We start from the raw sequence: 18948 nt of genomic DNA on the forward strand, positions 1-18948 counted from the left end.
TGGCTAGAGGTATATCTTGAGATATTAACATATTCTAACTTTTTTTTTCTTCTTTTATTTTCCTTTAACCAACCACAACCAACTCCCTACATTAATTCAAGAAAATAGCAGGCTCTGTGCTTTCTTGCCCCAGGAGAACTTTGATAAAGACTATTACTCTTGTAGCCCCCAAAGGACCAAGTTTCCCATATTCCAGCTTGTGCCATAGTCCCTTGTGCCATCAATCCAGGATGGCCCTGTGACCTGCCTTAACCAACAGAGTATGGCAGAAGGAATGCTGTTCCAATTCAAGTCCTAAAATTTAAGGTCTATAAGCTTCCACTTTTGTTTGTGCTCTAGGGGAAGCCAGCCCCCACGTAAGAAGTCTGACTACCCCTCTGAGAATCCCAACTTAGCCATGAGGAGAGGCATGGGACAGAGGCAACAGCCCCAGCAGAGCTCCTGGCCAGCAACCAGCAGCAAATTGCCAACCCTGTAAGTAGGGCGTCTGGGAAGTGACTCCTCTAAAAACTGCCCAGGCTGATACCATGTGGACCAGGTTCCGCCAAGCCCTGCCCAAACCGTGAGCAAATAAAGAGAATGACTGTTTTAAGCCACTGGATTTTCAGGTAATTTGTTATACAGCAATGGATAACTGAAATGGGATGCAGAGTAGAAAGGATACTTTCCCCAGGGATTTTTTTTTTCCTAAAAACTTAAATTCTTAGGAGAATTCAGAGAGTTTTGGAGAGGGGATAGAGAAAAGGACTTTGGAGATGAGAAAAGGACTTAGAAGCATTGATAAAGTACCTTGAAGAATGATGAAGAGAGAAGAATTTTCTCCAGATTAAAAAAGATTCCTTTAGGCTGGTAGGAAGAGATGGTCCTCCCTACTCCCCTAAATAGCTATACAGTACATTTAGGGAGTTAGGATCAAAAGAAGGCTTGCAAGTGATTCCCCCATCCCAAGTGGCACAAAAGCAACAGGAAGCCACCAGATCTAAAGAGGGTATATAGACAAGGGTGAGCCTCTTCCGCTACCACCCAGAGCTTGGAACTTGTTAAAACTGGAAACAGGGACTTCCCTGGCGGTCTAGTGGTTAAGACTCTGTGCTTCCACTGCAGGGGCACGGGTTTGACCCCTGGATGGGGAACTAAGACCCCGCATGCCCTGTGGAGCGGCCAAACAGACAAAAAAACTGGAAACAGAAGGAGCCCCTAAATGTTCTCTACCAGTCTGGTAGATTGGGGCTCAGAGTCATAAACTGTATTACAGAAAGTGTTTTAGCTTGCAAAGTCTGAACTCATGTCACTAAAATTGTCCTTACATTTTCAGAAAGAAATATACTTAAAAAATAAATTTGAGAAAATAGGAGTATTTAAAAACTCACTTTCCATGCCCTTTATTTTTATTTTGGGGGAATTTAGTCTCATCAGCAAATCTTAACAAGATTTCTTTCCCCCCCTCTGCTTTCTGCCAACTATGTTATATCTGTAATACTTTTTCAAACTGGTTTCATCACAGTACACATATAGCAATGCTATCCTCCAGATCAGCAGGGATTTCTGTAAGCTTCCCTTTGTTATGGGAGGGAACCACTCAGGGGCTTGACCACGTGACTAGTTTGGGTCAATGAGATCAGTAAACGTGATGCAAGTGGAACTTTGATAGGCACTTGCATATTGGAGCTTTTTCTGTTGAAGTTCTGTGACAGCTAAGTAGGAAACCAAGCAATCCTATTAGAGATGACTAATAGAGGAACGTGAGCTTCACTTCTCAACAGCCTCAGCTAACTGCCAGCCACGTGAGTGAGACCATCACAGACCATGCAGCCCCAGTCAAGCGGCCAGGTGACTGCTGCTTGTGACCTTAAGTGAGCACAGCAGAACTGCCCAAGTTCTTGCTCAGTCCAAGTTACAGAAACCTGAGCAAATAAATGGTTCCTATTTGAAGCTATTGTACTAAGTTTTTTTTTTTAATGTGAAACTATTTACTGACCACTGTCTACCAATATTTACAATATAATAAGCAATATACAGTTGGATAACATTCTGATTAATACAAAATTAGTTTTTCCTGATTTCTGCTGAACCAGTAACACATATACTGAAAAGAACGAGCCTACATGTAAGGAATGGTTGGGTAAAGAAAAAACATGTGGATGACTAGTTGAGATTGCAAAAGTTTGTCACTCATTTATCCTACTGGGTCCAACATCTCTAATCATCTGATTAGTTTCATGAGCAAACAGACAGTCCATGACTCATGATCTTTTAGTTAATGTAACATAAGGATTTCAAATTTTCATAAAGGAATGGTTCTCTAGAAGGAACTTTAAATGCCCATTAAAGCCTTGTTTGGCTAATTAAACACACCAGTATTTGTTTAGTTTCCTAAGCAGTGGGGAGGTTGTCGGTAGTGATAAAATTTTTCCTTTCAGGGAGTTTTGCAAATAAACTGTTGCATTTATACAACTATAGATATAGATAGGAATTCTGATAAGACTGCTTTAAATTGTCCAGTTTAAATTGCTTACATTATATTTAAATTATCCAATTTAAATTGTTTATATTTAAATTGACCAACTAATTACAGAATCATCTATTTGAGTTGTTTTGGTTTCATCACCTTTGGTGGACCCTCATTTCAACCAACATATTCTTTTAGGAAAGGCTTGTTTCCTTTCCATAAGTACACATTAATTTTTTTTCACACACACACACACACACACACACACACTGTAGTTTATTTTAACAAGAGATAAATAAACTGACACCAAGCATTGTAAATGGATGACCACAACAAAAGCAACAATGATTGCAATTACCAAACACGAAACACACTCATACTATGTCATAATATTGACATTCAGTCCAGGAATCCTCCACTGCAACAGCTCCTTTACTTTGCAGTGAAAATTGATTTGTGTATTTTTTGCCTCTGAGTCCTTGTGGGATTTTTTTTTTATTCAAACAGAAAGTCACAGAAATTAGAATCATTCTCATCAGTTCACTCAGTCCCATGTAATTAATTTTTTTTCATCTTGATCTTTTGTTAGCACTTTTATGAATTCATCAGTTTTCCATTAGAGTTCTGACAATGCTTATTCATTCAGTTCAGCCGTATAGTCAGTTACTAGAAACCTGTACTTGTCAGAGTCTTTTCCATGAATTCCTTGAAGATGAAACACTTTTATAGGAATATATTTGCGAAAACATCAGAGTACACCCAGAACTGTCTGCAAATGACAAAAGACTTAAAAATGACCACGGTTAAAGATTTGATGAAAGTTCATAATAATGCAATTGACAAGGAAATTTAGTTATTTCTGAGATATACATTTTAAAGTAATAACTAGAATTATGACTTATAACATTATACCAGAACATATAAGATTTTTAGAAATTTCATGTAATGTCTGAAACATTTATATTAACGTATTTCCATACAAATAACCCAAAGAAAGTTTAGTATTAGTTGGTTTTGTTTGTTTGTTTGTTTATACTGCAGGTTCTTATTAGTCATCAATTTTATACACATCAGTGTATACATGTCAATCCCAATCGCCCAATTCAGCACACCGCCATCCCCACCCCACCGCGGTTTTCCCCCCTTGGCGTCCATACGTTTGTTCTCTACATCTGTGTCTCAACTTCTGCCCTGCAAACCGGTTCATCTGTACCATTTTTCTAGGTTCCACATACATGCATTAATATACAATATTTATTTTTCTCTTTCTGACTTACTTCACTCTATATGACAGTCGCTAGATCCATCCACGTCTCTACAAATGACCCAATTTCGTTCCTTTTTATGGCTGAGTAATATTCCATTGTATATATGTACCACATCTTCTTTATTCATTTGTCTGTCAATGGGCATTTAGGTTGCTTCCATGACCTGGCTATTGTAAATAGGGCTACAGTGAACATTGGGGTGCATGTGTTTTTTTGAATTATGGTTTTCTCTGGGTATATGTCCAGTAGTGGGATTGCTGGATCATATGGTAATTCTATTTTTAGTTTTTTAAGGAACCTCCATACTGTTCTCCATAGTGACTGTATCAATTTACATTCCCACCAACAGTGCAAGAGGGTTCCCTTTTCTCCTCACCCTCTCCAGCATTTGTTGTTTGTAGATTTTCTGATGATGCCCATTCTAACTGGTGTGAGGTGATACCTCATTGTAGTTTTGATCTGCATTTCTCTAATAATTAGTGATGTTGAGCAGATTTTCATGTGCTTCTTGGCCATCTGTATGTCTTCTTTGGAGAAATGTTTATTTAGGTCTTCTGCCCATTTTGTGATTGGGTTGTTTGTTTCTTTAATATTGAGCTGCATGAGCTGTCTATATATTTTGGAGATTAATCCTTTGTCTGTTGATTGGTTTGCAAATATTTTCTCCCATTCTGAGGGTTGTCTTTTCATCTTGTTTATGGTTTCCTTTGCTGTGCAAAAGCTTTTAAGTTTCATTAGGTCCCATTTGTTTATTTTTGTTTTTATTTCCATTACTCTAGGAGGTGGATCAAAAGAGATCTTGCTGTGATTTATGTCAAAGAATGTTCTTCCTATGTTTTCCTCTAAGAGTTTTATAGTGTCTGGTCTTACATTTCGGTCTTGAATCCATTTTGAGTTTATTTTTGTGTATGGTGTTAGGGACATCTGTTTGATTTGAAAGGTTATGGCTTCAGGAAAATTTTCAGTTTAGCTTGAGGTGATCTATTTCCTAGGTCGCTCAGAATGATGGCATCCCAGAAATAACACGCACTTACTCATGGTTGTGAAAAAATGCCTTTTTTGTTTTGGTGAATGTAAAAAAAAAAAAAAACCCAGACCCAACAACAAGCATTTACGTATGTATTTATGTATACAGATAAAAACAAATAAACCCAGAATGGTCCTTGGGCATTATAGGTTAAAAATTATAAATGGAAATTCTGATTGAGTAATGACTATGGAAATTTTGTCTAACATTTTAGAAAAGCTGTTCTCTAATGCAGAGAAAATAATAAACCATGGTATCAAACGTTCTGTTCTGATAAATGAAGCAACTACAGAAAGTTTTATTTATTCAAAGTAACCTGTGCTTTTGATAGAAAAAAAATAAAAACAAGAACAACTCTACAATTCCCTTACTACTACTCAAAATGAACACATCAAACTTGATTTTCATTAGAATGTAGTTATTTTTCATACTAATAAGTCATAAACCAAGACCAGATTTTTGTATGTATGTAAACAATTATTGATCATCTTCTGGACAAGAATGCCAAGTTTGTCTCCCTTTGTAAAAGCAGTTAAAATTTGACAACACTTCATGTTTGCCTCTTCTACAGCATCGAGTCTGCTTCATCTGCATCTTTCCATTTCATGAGAAATATTAATTATCCACTGCTGTATGTAACACAGTTATTTGCTCAGGATCAAGACCACTGGCAAAGCATCTTGGCAAAGCAGAATCTCTTTTCTTCTTTGATTTCCTGTCATCAGATTCACTGTCAGATAAAGATTTTACTTTTGTGTCATCTTTTTCTTTACCAGCTTTTTCAGAAATAAGAAATACTTTAACTTTGAATGATCTCAATTTTCTTCCAGTTTTCAAGTATTGTTAGCACCTGTAAATCTCTTCTGCTGAAGGATATACACCACCTTCCCATTCACTACACATCAGTCCAATATTTCTTCCATCACAAAACCTTCAGGCTCTACCTCTTTGACTCATTTTAATCTTTTCTATTCTGTTTCTTTCCCATTTTTTGCAACACAGTTTTATTGGAGGAGTTTTTAAATTGTGGAGTTGAAGAGCTGTTATTCACTTTCTCCCAGGAGGAGGGCAGTGAGGAGTTGTACAAGAGGCCACTAAGTTTGGGGGTATGTTGTTTTGCAGCAAGAGATAACTGATACAGGGATACTTAAATATTTATACTCTATACGATAAGATGGCTAATGAAAAGAAAAATTACTAGTCAATTAAAGAGAACTAATTGTGGCACTGGGTCACTTCAAACTCTTATTTATTTGTGATGAAAATTAAAGAACAAACATCATCGATAAAAAAACCAAGGACCTACCGTATAGCACGGAGAACTATATTCAATATCTTGAAATAACCTATAATGAAAAACAATCTGAAAAAGAATATATATATATATCAATATGTATAACTGAATCACTTTGCTGTACACCTGAAACTAACACAACATTGTAAATTAACTATACTTTAATTAAAAAAAACAAAAAACAAACATCATCTTTCTTTGCTGAAAAAGTTATCTGGGGAGTTTCTCTCTGAGAACAAAAGTTGACTGGCAAATGTTTCAGACTGCCAAACTGCCACAGAAGACAGTGATTCAGAGTTGACCTCTCAAGAAGATACATATCTGTGTTTCCACCAATAGTTGCCTGTAATATTGTAGTACACTTCTCTGGTGGCATTTTGTATCTCTCCTCAGTGAGATGATCTTTAAATCTCTTCTAAAGACATACAAAGAGTTTCTGTTTGTACCCATGCATTTGCATAATTTAGTATTATAGAGAAATGAGAAATTGTCCTGATGATGAACTTCTAGCTGTAGTCCCAATTTGATGAAATAGGCAATTCATTTCACTCATCAAGATAGGAAGAACTTTTTTTTGTCATTTAAATCAAACACCATTATATAATGGACTATAACAAAAAGTTCACTTGAATTTGTAAGGTAAAATGTGAGAGGTCAAAGAAATCCCATAGGAGTCGGGGTTACTTTGGTCTCAGCTTTCCCTCATATCTCCCTTCAGGAACATGAATGGCATTTGGCCACATCTGGCCTCTTCCCAGTTTTATCTTCCACCATCTACTGTTCCATTCTCCCCACTTCCAGCCCTTATTATTTACGCTCCTCCCAAACACATGCCTTCACACTTTTGTTCCAACTGTGTTTTCCACCTTTAATACCTTATATATCTAGCCAAACACACACACACACACACCCTACAATTCTGGAGCATCTTTATTTGGACAAGCAAATCTAGGTTTCTAACATACACCAATGATTAGTCTATCCATGTAATTAACCATGAAGGTTTTGGCAAACCTAGTAAAATGGAAAATATACTTTATCACCCAAACCTTTGAAGAATCAAAAAAATCCCCCAGTCTTAATGAATTTACATGTCACTCTCAAGCACAAAATATTCACTAAATATTTTAAGACCTGGAGAGTAAATGACTAAACCTAGTCGTCTAACAATGACAATATTATTTGTTGTTGAGTTAGGGCACTACAGGCTAGGATAAGGATATTTAATGAAGCGCAATAAAGGCTGTTACTGAAAGCGTAGTGCATGTTAAGTCCTTTGTGAACATCGTTTAACTTATTCCTAACAACTCTGTGGCATAGGCGTGCTCGTGCACGATTCTCAGCCGCGTGTTGGCGGTGGCGGAGGGGAGACGTGCATCACATGAAAAGCTGCTCAACATCACTAATTATTAGAGAAATGCAAATCAGAACTATAATGAGGTATCACCTCACACTGGTCAGAATGGGCATCATCAGAAAATCTACAAACAACAAATGCTGGAGAGGGTGTGGAGGAAAGGGAGTCCTCTTGTACTGTTGGTGGGAATGTAAATTGATAACAGCCACTACAGAGAAAGTATGAAGGTTCCTTAAAAAGCTAAAAATAGAACTACCATACACCCAGCAATCTATTGGGCATACACCCGGAGAAAACCATAATTCAAAAAGACACATGCACCCCAATGTTCACTGCAGCACTATTTACAATAACCAGGTCATGGAAGCAACCTAAGTGTCCATCGAAAGATGAATGGCTAAAGATGTGGCATATATATACAATGGAATAATAATCAGCCATAAAAAGGAGCAAAATTGGGTCATTTGTAGAGACGTGGATGGACCTAGAGACTGTCATACAGAGTGAAGTAAGTCAGAAAGAGAAAAACAAATATCGTATATTAACGCATATATGTGGAATCTAGAAACATGGTACAGATGAGCCGGTTTGCAAGGCAGAAATAGAGACAGATGTAGAGAACAAACATATGGACACCAAGGGGGGAAATGCGAGGGGTGGCGGGGGGTGGTGGTGGGATGAATTGGGAGATTGGGATTGACATGTATACACTAATATGTATAAAATAGATTAATAGAATCTCCTGTATTAAAAAAAAAAAGCCCTTTGCGAACATTATTTAACTTATTCTTAACAACTCTGTGGCATAGGGTTTCTTGTGCACGACTCCCAGACGCGTGGTGGCGGCGGCGTTGGGTAGGCGTGTACATCGGGCAGATATGGTCGCCGGGACCCTTGGAGACCGCGGTGACGTCACAGAACCTCGGTGGGGAGGTTCTCCGGGCCCCGCTTTGTCTCGGAGGTCCATGCCGCGGCCCACACATAACCAATAGGAAATGGGACTGAAAAAGCGGCTCAGGGTGTCTCGGCGTCGTTTTTTCCCCCGTGGGGACCCACGTGCTCGTGGCGGGGGCAGGTCCACACCGCGAGGCCCGCGGGCCTGGCGCTTCCCACCGCGTTCACGCGACCTGGTCCTGAAGTCGCAGCCGTTGCCGCGGCGCCAGGAGCTCGAAGCCGGATAGGCTCGGTCGGGGTTATGGAGAGGCGGGAAGGTACCAGGACCCTCTGGGCCGGGAGAAAACAATCCCTCGGAAGACTCCCCACGCCGCTCGCGGGATAGGCTCTCCCGCCTCGGATACCGGGTCGCTTCCTCAGAGCGCCGCCGCCCGCTACAGACCGCGCTTCCCTCCAACTTCGCTAGGGCGAAAAGGGTGGGCCCCGGGCAGCGGGCTCCGAAGCCCCGCCCCGGCCCGCGCGGATTGCCGGATTCGCCCCGCCTCCTGCGCGCCGCCGGCGGCCCCTCTTTCTCCTGCGCCACAGCTACAGGCGGCGGGCCTGGTTGCGGGTAGCGTTGCGACCTCGCCTGGGCGGCAGCGGGCGCGGGACCAGGCCTTGCGAGGAGCGCGCCGCGCGCCCCCTCCTCTGCGGGAGCGGCGGGCCGCGGAAGTGACGTGGTGTACGGGTAGGAGCTCGTTCGAATCGGTTCCCGGGTGATCCTCGCGCCTGCGGCTGCTCGGCCGCCGCCGCCGCCGAGGGAGGAGCTGAGTGCGCCGGGGTAGAGGCCTTGTGCCGCCCCGGGGGCTGGAGCTGAAGGCGCCGCGCGGAGCCTGTACCTCGGCCTTTAGCGCGACGGCCGCAGGGGCCGGCGCTGCTGTTTTCTCTCCTCTTCCCCAATATGGCAGCGGCGGACGACGGCGGGCCCTCGGTGGGGACCGGAGAGGGCGACGGAGGCGACGGCGGCGACGGCTACAGGACGGTGTACTTGTTTGACCGGCGCGAGAAGGAGTCGGAGCTCGGGGACCGGGCGCTGCAGGTCACGGAGCGCTCGGACTTTGCGGCGTTCCGTGCTTCAGTGTGTCAGGTACGCTAAGGAGGGATGCGCGGGTAGAGTTGAGGTTGGGAGGGTGACGAGAAGCCCCAGTTGCCCACCGGGGGCAATAAACCTGTCACTCGGCCCCGGTCCTGCGGCTTTGGCTTCTCCCTCCCGGGTGCCCGCCATGCCCGAGGGGGGCGGGGAAGCCTGGGGCCGGTCCGGGCGCGGGCCTTGGAGTGCGGAGCCGGCGGTTGGTGGGCCTCCGTCTGCCCCGGCCCTGTTCCGGGGGTCGCGCCGCCCAGGCTTTGGTACCGCGGGTTTCATGGGCCCGGGGCGACCTTAGCCTCTGAGGCCGTGCAGCTCTTCCTCCAAGTCAGGAAAGCCACTTGTTTCTCTTTCGGGTGGAACTTTTGTTTTTGTTTTTGTTTTTTTAAAGAAGAGAGCGGAGTTCTCCCCGATGGCTCTGTTGGGAGTGTTGTGATAGAAGTTGTTAAATTCCTGGAGTCGATTTTCCTCAGGTTCGTTCAGTGATGCAGTAATTTCCTGGGTCGTTCTGTCAAGAAGGCTCGCAGGCCCGCCCTGGCGGGGTCCTTCCGTAGTGGAAGCACTTGATCTAGAGAGCTTCGCAGGTGGAGCTGCCCTTCTGGTTTCCTGCATCCCCCAGCCCCCTGGGAGTTCCTGAACCACTCAAATGGTGTCCGAGGGTATCTGCGGAACACCAAAGGACCTATATACTCCCTGTACTAGTTTGCTTTAAAAGTTAATGATTATGTAGGAAAAGGTCTACTTTAAACTGGGAAGTCTTTTCTAGATCTGAGGTGTTGCTGGTGCTCGAGCTTCAAAGAAGGGGTATATTCGTCAGCTGCATTAACCACTTGGGGCTCTTTTTAAGCGATAGAGAACACTTAGCTTCCAAGGCAAAAGGACTTGGTGTGAAGCAGTGTTTTAACTTGAGCAGGCTGATGTTTTTAGTGCTATGAACTCTGTGTACTAGTTGCTGAAATAATTGAAATCAAGACTCAGGGGAAAAAACGACTTGAGAGGAAGGACTTTGATTTGTTCTGTATTCCCAGCATCCGGAATTGTGCCTGGCACATAGTAAATGGCCAAATTAGAATGCAGACAAAATTTTATAAACTCAGAAGTTCATTCTGTGTATGGTTATAGCAGATTCCCATGTCTTTGAAAAGTGAATGAATGAATGAATGCTCTTTTTTTTGGATGAATGTTTTATATTCATCAGGGAAAGGAAACTCTTCATGTTTATTAATTTTGTAGTTGATTATATAAAATATTTATATTGATTATATGTAAATGATTTAAAGTCATGACATGTAAAAATGATTCTAAACTATCAGCACATTAAAGAAAATAAGGAACCAGAGGGAAAAAAGTAAACCTTTTACTCACTGTGAAATTTATAACCACTGTTAGCACTTGGAGTTATTTCTTTGTATCCTTACCCTCACCCCCCATTTTTAAATAACCATAATACATGTCTATATTCCATTTTTTTCACTTAATATTGTCAGTATTTTTCTGTTTTAATGCACGTCTTCATAATCGAAGTGGTCTGTTTTGTACCACTGTTTACATAACCAGATCTCTCTTTTTTGTTGACATTTACATTACTTCCAGTTTTAAGCAATGCCATGATAAACATGTTTGAATGCATAGTCTTCTTTTTGGAGATTTATTTTATTTTGTTTTTATTTTTTAGTTTAAACTTTTTTTTCCTCCTTTTTTAAAAACATTGAAGTATAGTTGATTTACAATGTCATGTTAGTTTCAGGTGTACAGCACAGTGATTCAGTTACATATATATATATTCTTTTTAAAATTCTTTCCCCTTATATGCATAGTCTTTTATGTCTTTATTTTTCTTTGGTTTAGAATCTTAGAAGTGAGATTCCTGGATCAAAGGTCAGGAATATTTTTAAAGCTCTTGATACGTATTTTTAAATTGTTTTTCAGAAAGGTTGTACTAATCTATCCTCCCTCTAGAAATAATTCTCCCATATGAGAAGTGTCAGTAAGTCTGTTACATATATAGGGGAAGAGTATAATAACCTCTTATTACGGAAGTGGAAACTCACTTTTGGAGATGGTGACTCACTTAAGTCAAACAGATAGTACAAAAATTAGAACTCAAACCCAGAAGCCAAGTTCTTTTTGTTATTCCACTCAGCCTCAAATGATGTTCTTTGTTATAGGGAACAGATATATTCATTCCATTCCTTCAGTATTTTAACAAGGGAAATATTTTCTTTGACTAATTCTTTTCCTCTCCTTCCCACTTTTTCCTGCTGGAACAGAGAAGGTTAAATTTGATTAGAAGTGGGAGGGAAGAACTAGTAAAAAAAGGAAGGCTAACTTTCTTTTTTTTTGAGAGTTTAAAACATCATTAGATTATGCCACCTAATCCCATAACTTTGTCCCCATTACAGACATGAAGAACTGAAATAAGTTACTGAATGAAGTCTGAGTTTATACAGTTCATGAGCAATGAAACTGGGATTGGAATCTAGGTCTGTTTGATTCTAAAGCTTGTATTTTTTTAAAACAATCTCCACAGTGTCCACACTACTATTTACTAAAGGCTTCATTTTCCGTTTTAGGGGAAGAGGCAGATAGTGCACTAAATTAAAGTTTTTCATTAAAACTGAAAACAAACTAATAAGTGTTTTGTAGTGCTAGAAAGTATTATGGGTCCTAAACTGTTATTTGGGGAAAGCGCACTTTGTAGAAAAGAGGAGCAATCAAGAGGAAGGAAGAGGAAAAGGTGGATTTGGCAGAAGCCCTTACACTTGTGATAAGCAGTTATTGACTCACTTGAGCCCTTGTGACCTTGCAGAATCAAAGATTAGAAAATAACTTTTTTGGCTAGTTCTTAATAGCCCAGGCATTAAGACCCATATGTGCAAACCCTGCTCTCCACCCCTAATTTTTAGGAAATGCCTACTCCTTCTCTTGTGTGGTTCCACTATTCCTTGTCACCCTTCTGTAGCACTTGTTATACCATCATACTTAAAAAATAGTCTCTGCTTCTTGAAGGTAGGAGCCTTACCTAATAGTTGGTTTATAGCTGTTTAGTTAAATGAATCAATCTGTTCCTTCAAACACAATTTGTACATAAGATATATTACGTTAAAAAGTCCAAAAGTTGAAAAGAAAAAAGGTAAAAGAAGGTAGATGTAGGAAAGCGTAGAAAAGTAACCTGAGAACTAATAAGTGGAAGTTCATTTGATTAAAGCGTATACCAGTGCTGAGCCATGAAATCAGCTTTGAGTTTCTTGGGCGTCAAAACAAAGAAGGAAAGGTAATTGATACAAAATCCACAATGTCTATAAAATAAAAACATTCCAGCTGCTAACGATGCAAACCTTTGATTTGAGAAAAATTTCTCCCTAGATTCCTCACAAATCCTGATAAATTGGACAACATTCTTAGAGATAGGAGAGACTCTTCTTATCTTGTCTTTTAATGCAAGGTACGCTGTGTGTTGTTTAGGGTATTGCAGCCTGCTTTAAGCAGTTACCACCCAAATTTTTGTAGAGATTTCTCACCCAAGTGCAATGTGGGTGTTCCTGGTTTTGGTGTGGTTCAGGGACAGAGCGATTGGATATAATACCAAAGCACATCATTAAAGGCTAGTTTTTGTTCAGAGAGATGCATTGAACTATATAACTTCTTTTTTTTTTTTTTTTTTTTTTTTTTAACTATATAACTTCTGAGTGACCTAATCCATTGATGAAGTTTAAAGTAGTCAGGATTTTATGGACTACAAGTTAGTTAGCCCTTCATAAATATTTCTTAAAATTGGCTTTTGAGAGAAGTTGGGCAGCAGATAGTTTGAAGCTAACCTAAAGACAATGTTAAAGACATATGCTTTAACATTAACCCAGAAAAAGGTGGAATTGAAGTGCTCTTACAAAAATGAAAAAGCCCAGTCACGACTCTTGCCCAAATAGAATGTCATCCTGCTTTCATATAGAGAAAGGCAGAGGAAATGTATCTGTATTCAACGCCAGGTGAGTACAGATACACGGAAGACTTTAGTTTACATCTGATAAGATAGATTTTTAGACCAAAAATTGGAGAGAGAAGAGTATGACATCTTGAATAAAAGCATAATGAATAATGTAAAAACATTTAATTTATGTTTGTCGAATACCAGAGCTATAAAATATTTAGAGAAGTTATGAATTTGAGAAATAATTTTTATAAAGGATTATAGATAAAGCAGAGAGAAAAGATAGCTTATGTATCTTAATTGAATAATAAAACTATGGAGAGATTGTATGATATATATATAAGTACTCTTCAGATGTACATAGATCTTTAAAATTTAATTTAATTATAAAAATATGTATTTTTTCCTACAGGATATGTAACCACATGATCTAACAGTTGGGACATTGTAGAAATAAAGTAGTAAAGAACTGAGAAATAAAGACTGTCTTTTTTTTTTTTTTTTTTTTTTTTTTTTTTTTTTTTTGTGGTATGCGGGCCTCTCACTGTTGTGGCCCCTCCCCGTTGCGGAGCACAGGCTCCGGATGTGCAGGCTCAGCGGCCATGACTCATGGGCCTAGCCGCTCCGCGGCATGTGGGATCTTCCCGGACCGGGGCACGAACCCGTGTCCCCTGCATCGGCAGGCGGACTCTCAACCACTGCGCCACCAGGGAAGCCCAAGACTGTCTTGATTATACAAAAGCCTAAGATCTGTGAAGACAATTTTTATTTCTGTAAGCAAATAGAATCTTTTCCCCATCAGTTTATGTCTATAGCTTCATTTCTCTTGGGTGGAATTGCATAGGATATGAGTATTTTTAATTTTACTAAAGTATACCAAATTGCTTTTCAATATGGTTGTACTGACTTTCAGGCCTATCCGAAATGTGTAAGATCCACCTTCCCTATATGGAGGCCTATACTTTATTTTTTTATCCTTCAAAATATAGCTGTCTTTTTAGTAGAACTTTTTAAAAAATTGAAGTATAGTTGATTTACAATGTTAGTTTCAGGTGTAGAGCAAACTGACTCAGATATACACACACATACACACACACACACACACACACACACACACACTTCTTTAGATTCTTTTCCATTGTAGGTTATTACAAGATATTGAATATAGTTCCCTGGGCTATACACAGTACGTTCTTGTTGTTTATCTGTTTTATATACAGTAGTGTGTATCTGTATTTTTTTTGGCTATGCGTCTTGGAGGTAGTTCCCTAACCAGGGATTGAACCTGGGCCACCACAGTGAAAGCGCCGAATCCTAACCACTGGACTGCCAGGGAATTCCCTAGTAGTGTGTATCTGTTAATCCCAAACTCCTAATTTATCTCCTCTGCCCCGCTTTCCCCTTTGGTAACCCCAAGTTTGTTTCCTATTTTTGTGAGTCTGTTTCTGTTTTGTAAGTAAGTTCATTTGTATCTTTTTTTTTAGAGCCCACATGTAAGTGATATATGATATTTGTCTTTCGGTCTGACTTCACTTCGTAAGATAATCTCTAGGTCCATCCATGTTGCTGCAAAGGGCATTATTTCATTCTTTTTTATGTCTGAGTACTATTCCATTTTGTGTGTGTGTGTGTGTGTGTGTACACATACACACACACACACACACACACACCCCCCACATCTTCTTTATCCATTCATCTGTTGATGGACATTTAGGTTGCTTCTATGTCTTGGCTATGGTAAATAGTGCTGGAATGTCCATTGGGGTGTGTGTATCTTTTTGAATTAGAGAGTTTGTCTTTTCCAGGTATATTCCCAGGAGTGGGATTGGGATTGCTGGATCTTATGGTAACTCTTTTTAATTTTTAAAGGAACCTCCATACTCTTCTCCATAGGGGCTGTACCAGTTTACATTCCCACCAACAGTGTAGGAGGGTTCCCTTCTCTTCACACCCTCTCCAGCATCAATATTTGTAGACTTTTTGATGATGGCCATTCTGACCAGTGTGAGAGGATACCTCATTCTAGTTTGTTTGTTTTTTTTAAATTTATTTATTATTATTTTGGTGGGGGAGCTGCATTGGGTCTTTATTGTTGCATGCGGGCTTTCTCTAGTTGTGGCGAGCGGGGGCTACTCTTCGTTGCAGTGCGTGGGCTTCTCATTGCAGTGGCTTCTTGTTGTGGAACATGGGCTCTAGGCGTGTGGGCTTCAGTAGTTGTGGCTCACGGGCTCTAGAGCGCAGGCTCAGTAGTTGTGGCTCACGGGCTTAGTTGCTCTGCGGCATGTGGGGTCTTCCCAGACCAGGGCTCAAACCCATGTCCCCTGTATTGGCAGGCGGATTCTTAACCACTGTACCACCAGGGAAGTCCCTCATCCTAGTTTTGATTTGCATTTCTCTGGTGATCAGTGCCATTGAGCATCTTTTCATGTGCCTGTTGACTGTCTGTCTGTCTGTCTTTGGAGAAATGTCAATTTAGGTCTTCTGCCCATTTTTAATTTTTTTTTTTTATATTGAGCTGTATGAGCTATTTGTATATTTTGGAAATTAAGCCCTTGTTGGTTGCTTCATTTGCAAATATTTTCTCTCATTCCATAGATTGTCTTTTTGGTTTGTTTATGGTTTCCTTTGCAGTGCAAAGGCTTTTAAGTTTAATTAGGCCCCATTTGTTTATTTTTGCTTTTGTTTCCATTACTTTAGGAGACAGAGCCAAAAAAAGTATTGCTGTGATTTATGTCAGAGTGTTCTGCATATGTTTTCCTCTAGGAGTTTTATAGTATCCGGTCTTACATTTAGGTCTTTAAACTACTTTGAGTTTATTTTTGTATATGTGTTAGAGAATCTTCTAATTTCATTCTTTTACATGTAGCTGTCCAGTTTTCCCAGCACCACTTATTGAGGAGACAGTCTTTTGTCCACTGTATATTCTTGCCTCCTTTGTCTCAGGTTAATTGACCATAAGTGTGTGGATTTATTTCTGGGCTTTCATTCTGTTCCATTGAGCTGTGTGTCTGTTTTTGTGTCAGTACCATACTGTTTTGATTACTGTAGCTTTGTAGTATAGTCTGAAGTCAGGACGTGTGAATCTTCCACTCTGTTCTTTCTCAAGATTGTTTTGGCTATTTAGGATCTTTTGTGTTTGCATACAATTTTTTAAATTGTTTGTTCCAGTACTGTGAAGAATCCCATTGGTAATTTGATAGGGATTTCACTGTGCCTGTAGATTGCTTTGGGTAGTATGGTCATTTTAACAAAATTGATTCTTCCAATCCAAGAACAAGGTGTACCTTTCCATCTCTTTGTTCATCTTCAGTTTCTTTCATCAGTGTCTTATAATTTTCAGAGTACAGGTGTTTTGCCTCCTTAGGTAGGTTTATTCCTAGGTTTTTTTTTTTTTTTTTTTTTTTTTTTGATGCAGTGGTAAATGGGATTGTCTCCTTAATTTGTTTTTCTGATAGTTTGTTGTTAGTGTATAGAAATGCAACAGATTCATGTATATTAATTTTGTATCCTGCAACTTTACTGAATTAATTGATGAGCTCTAGTAGTTTTCTGGTGGCATCTTTAGTATTTTTTATGTATAGTATCATGTCATCTGCAAACAGTGACAATTTTACTTCTTCCTTTCCAATTTGGATTCCTTTCATTTCTTTTTCTTCACTGATTACTGTGGCTAGGACTTTCAAAACTATGTTGAATAAAAGTGGTGTGAGTGGGCATCCTTGTCTTGTTCCTGATCTGAGAGGAAATGGTTTCAGCTCTTTGCCGTTGAGTATGATGTTAGCTGTGAGTTTGTCATATACGGATTTTATTGTGTTGAGGTATGTTCCCTCTGTGCCCACTTTCTGGAGAGTTTTTATCATAAATGGATTTTGAATTTTATCAAAAGCTTTTTCTGCATCTATTGAGATGATCATATGGTTTTTATTCTTCAGTTTGTTGATGTGGTGTATCACATTGATTTGTCGATATTGAAAGATTCTTTCATCCCTGGGTTAAATTCCACTTCATCATGTGTGATTCTTTTAATGGAGGCCTATACTTTATATTATCAGGACTTAAAATTTTTGCCAGCCTTGTGGGAATGATAATCAAAGTTTTAATTTTCTCTGATAACTAGGATGAGCATCTTTTCGTGTTTTCCAGTTTTTTTCTTTATGGCTTGCACTTCTTACGTATTTTCAGAAATCCTTTCTCTCTCCTCTCAGAATGATTTCCCTATTTTTCCTCTACAATTTTGGATTAAAATGTAGCTGCCTTAGTTCTCTTGGAACTTATTTTTGTGTATGTTGAGATGGGGATTTCAAAAATCTATTTCTGTACAATTAAGTAGTTGTCTCAGTAATATTCATTGAATAGTTTATTCTTTTCTCATCAATCTGTAATGTCATTCCCCTATTTGCCAAGCTCCCTGTGTATGTATGTGAGGGTCTGTTTCAGTGTTCTCTATTCTCTTCCACTGGTCTATAATAGTATATATATATTTTTTTTTAACTTTTTTTTTTTTTTTTAGAAATGGCTTTTATTTATTTATTATTTATTTTTGGCTGTGTTGGGTCTTCGTTTCTGTGCGAGGGCTTTCTCTAGTTGCGGCGAGCAGGGGCCACTCTTCATCACGGTGCACGGGCCTCTCACTATTGCAGCCTCTCTTTTCGCGGAGCACAGGCTCCAGACGTGCAGGCCCAGTAGTTGTGGCTCACGGACCCAGTTGCTCTGCGGCATGTGGGATCTTCCCAGACCAGGGCTCGAACCCATGTCCCCTGCATTGGCAGGCAGATTCTCAACCACTGCGCCACCAGGGAAGCCCTATAATAGTATATTTTAAGTTAGAAATTCTTCTCATTAAAAGTTTCAGATATACACAAGAGATAATAGTATAATGAAACCACGTATAATCATCCACATTCAAGAGTTTCCACGTATTTACCACACTAGCTTCATTTTTGCCTTTTGAAGCATATTCCAGGCCTTAGTTTACTTCACTCCTATATACTCAACATGCACTTCTATTATCACACCATCAAAATTAACATTTTTAATAGTATTGTTCAATCCATATTCAGATTTGTTTATCTCAGAAATGTTTTTTTATAGTTGGTTTGTTTAAATCAGGGTCCTTATATTGAACTTGGTTTTTTATGTTTCTTAATTCTTCTAAAATTTAGAGCATTTGAGCAAAGTACCTTCCCCCAGTCTTTTTTGTTTTTCCTGACATTGACTTGTTGAAGAAATCAAGTTGGTTTGTCTCTCATATTCCACATTCTGGATTTGTCTGTGCTCCTTTATGGTGTAATTTAGCTTGTTCTAACTCAACATATCCTATAAACTAGAAGTTATTTTTAAAGGCTTATAATTAAGATTTAGGTTCAGCTTCTTTGGGGTAGGGAAGCAAAAAATACTTCATAGGTGGTGCTGGTACTTCATATTACATCACATCAGGAGGCACATAATGTAAGGCTATTTTACCCACTCTTAGAAATGCTAAGATTGAATTAATGGGATTCAGGTGGTTTCAGCAGGATTCCTCCATAAACAAGTTTTAATTTAAGGTTCATTCATTGATGGTGCTATTCTGATTGCCATTCCTCCTGTATTTATTAGCAGGAATTCT

At 39.6% G+C, this 18948-nt stretch overlaps 1 protein-coding gene and 1 pseudogene across 1 annotated transcript in view; one reads left to right on the forward strand and one right to left on the reverse strand.

Moving 5' to 3' along the window:
* Positions 1-5221: 5221 nt before the first annotated feature.
* Positions 5222-5753, reverse strand: LOC136132570 (chromobox protein homolog 3 pseudogene; annotated as a pseudogene).
* Positions 5754-9229: 3476 nt separating this feature from the next.
* The window catches only part of SMCHD1 (structural maintenance of chromosomes flexible hinge domain containing 1), a 129076-nt gene continuing 119357 nt past the window's right edge, over positions 9230-18948 (forward strand). The window contains exon 1 of the mRNA XM_065889575.1: positions 9230-9415. Within this exon, the coding sequence (XP_065745647.1) occupies positions 9230-9415 (186 nt within the window). The remainder of the gene's footprint in view (positions 9416-18948) is intronic.

The sequence above is a fragment of the Phocoena phocoena genome, chromosome 13 (genome assembly GCF_963924675.1).
Source record: "Phocoena phocoena chromosome 13, mPhoPho1.1, whole genome shotgun sequence".
Classification (NCBI taxonomy): domain Eukaryota; kingdom Metazoa; phylum Chordata; class Mammalia; order Artiodactyla; family Phocoenidae; genus Phocoena; species Phocoena phocoena.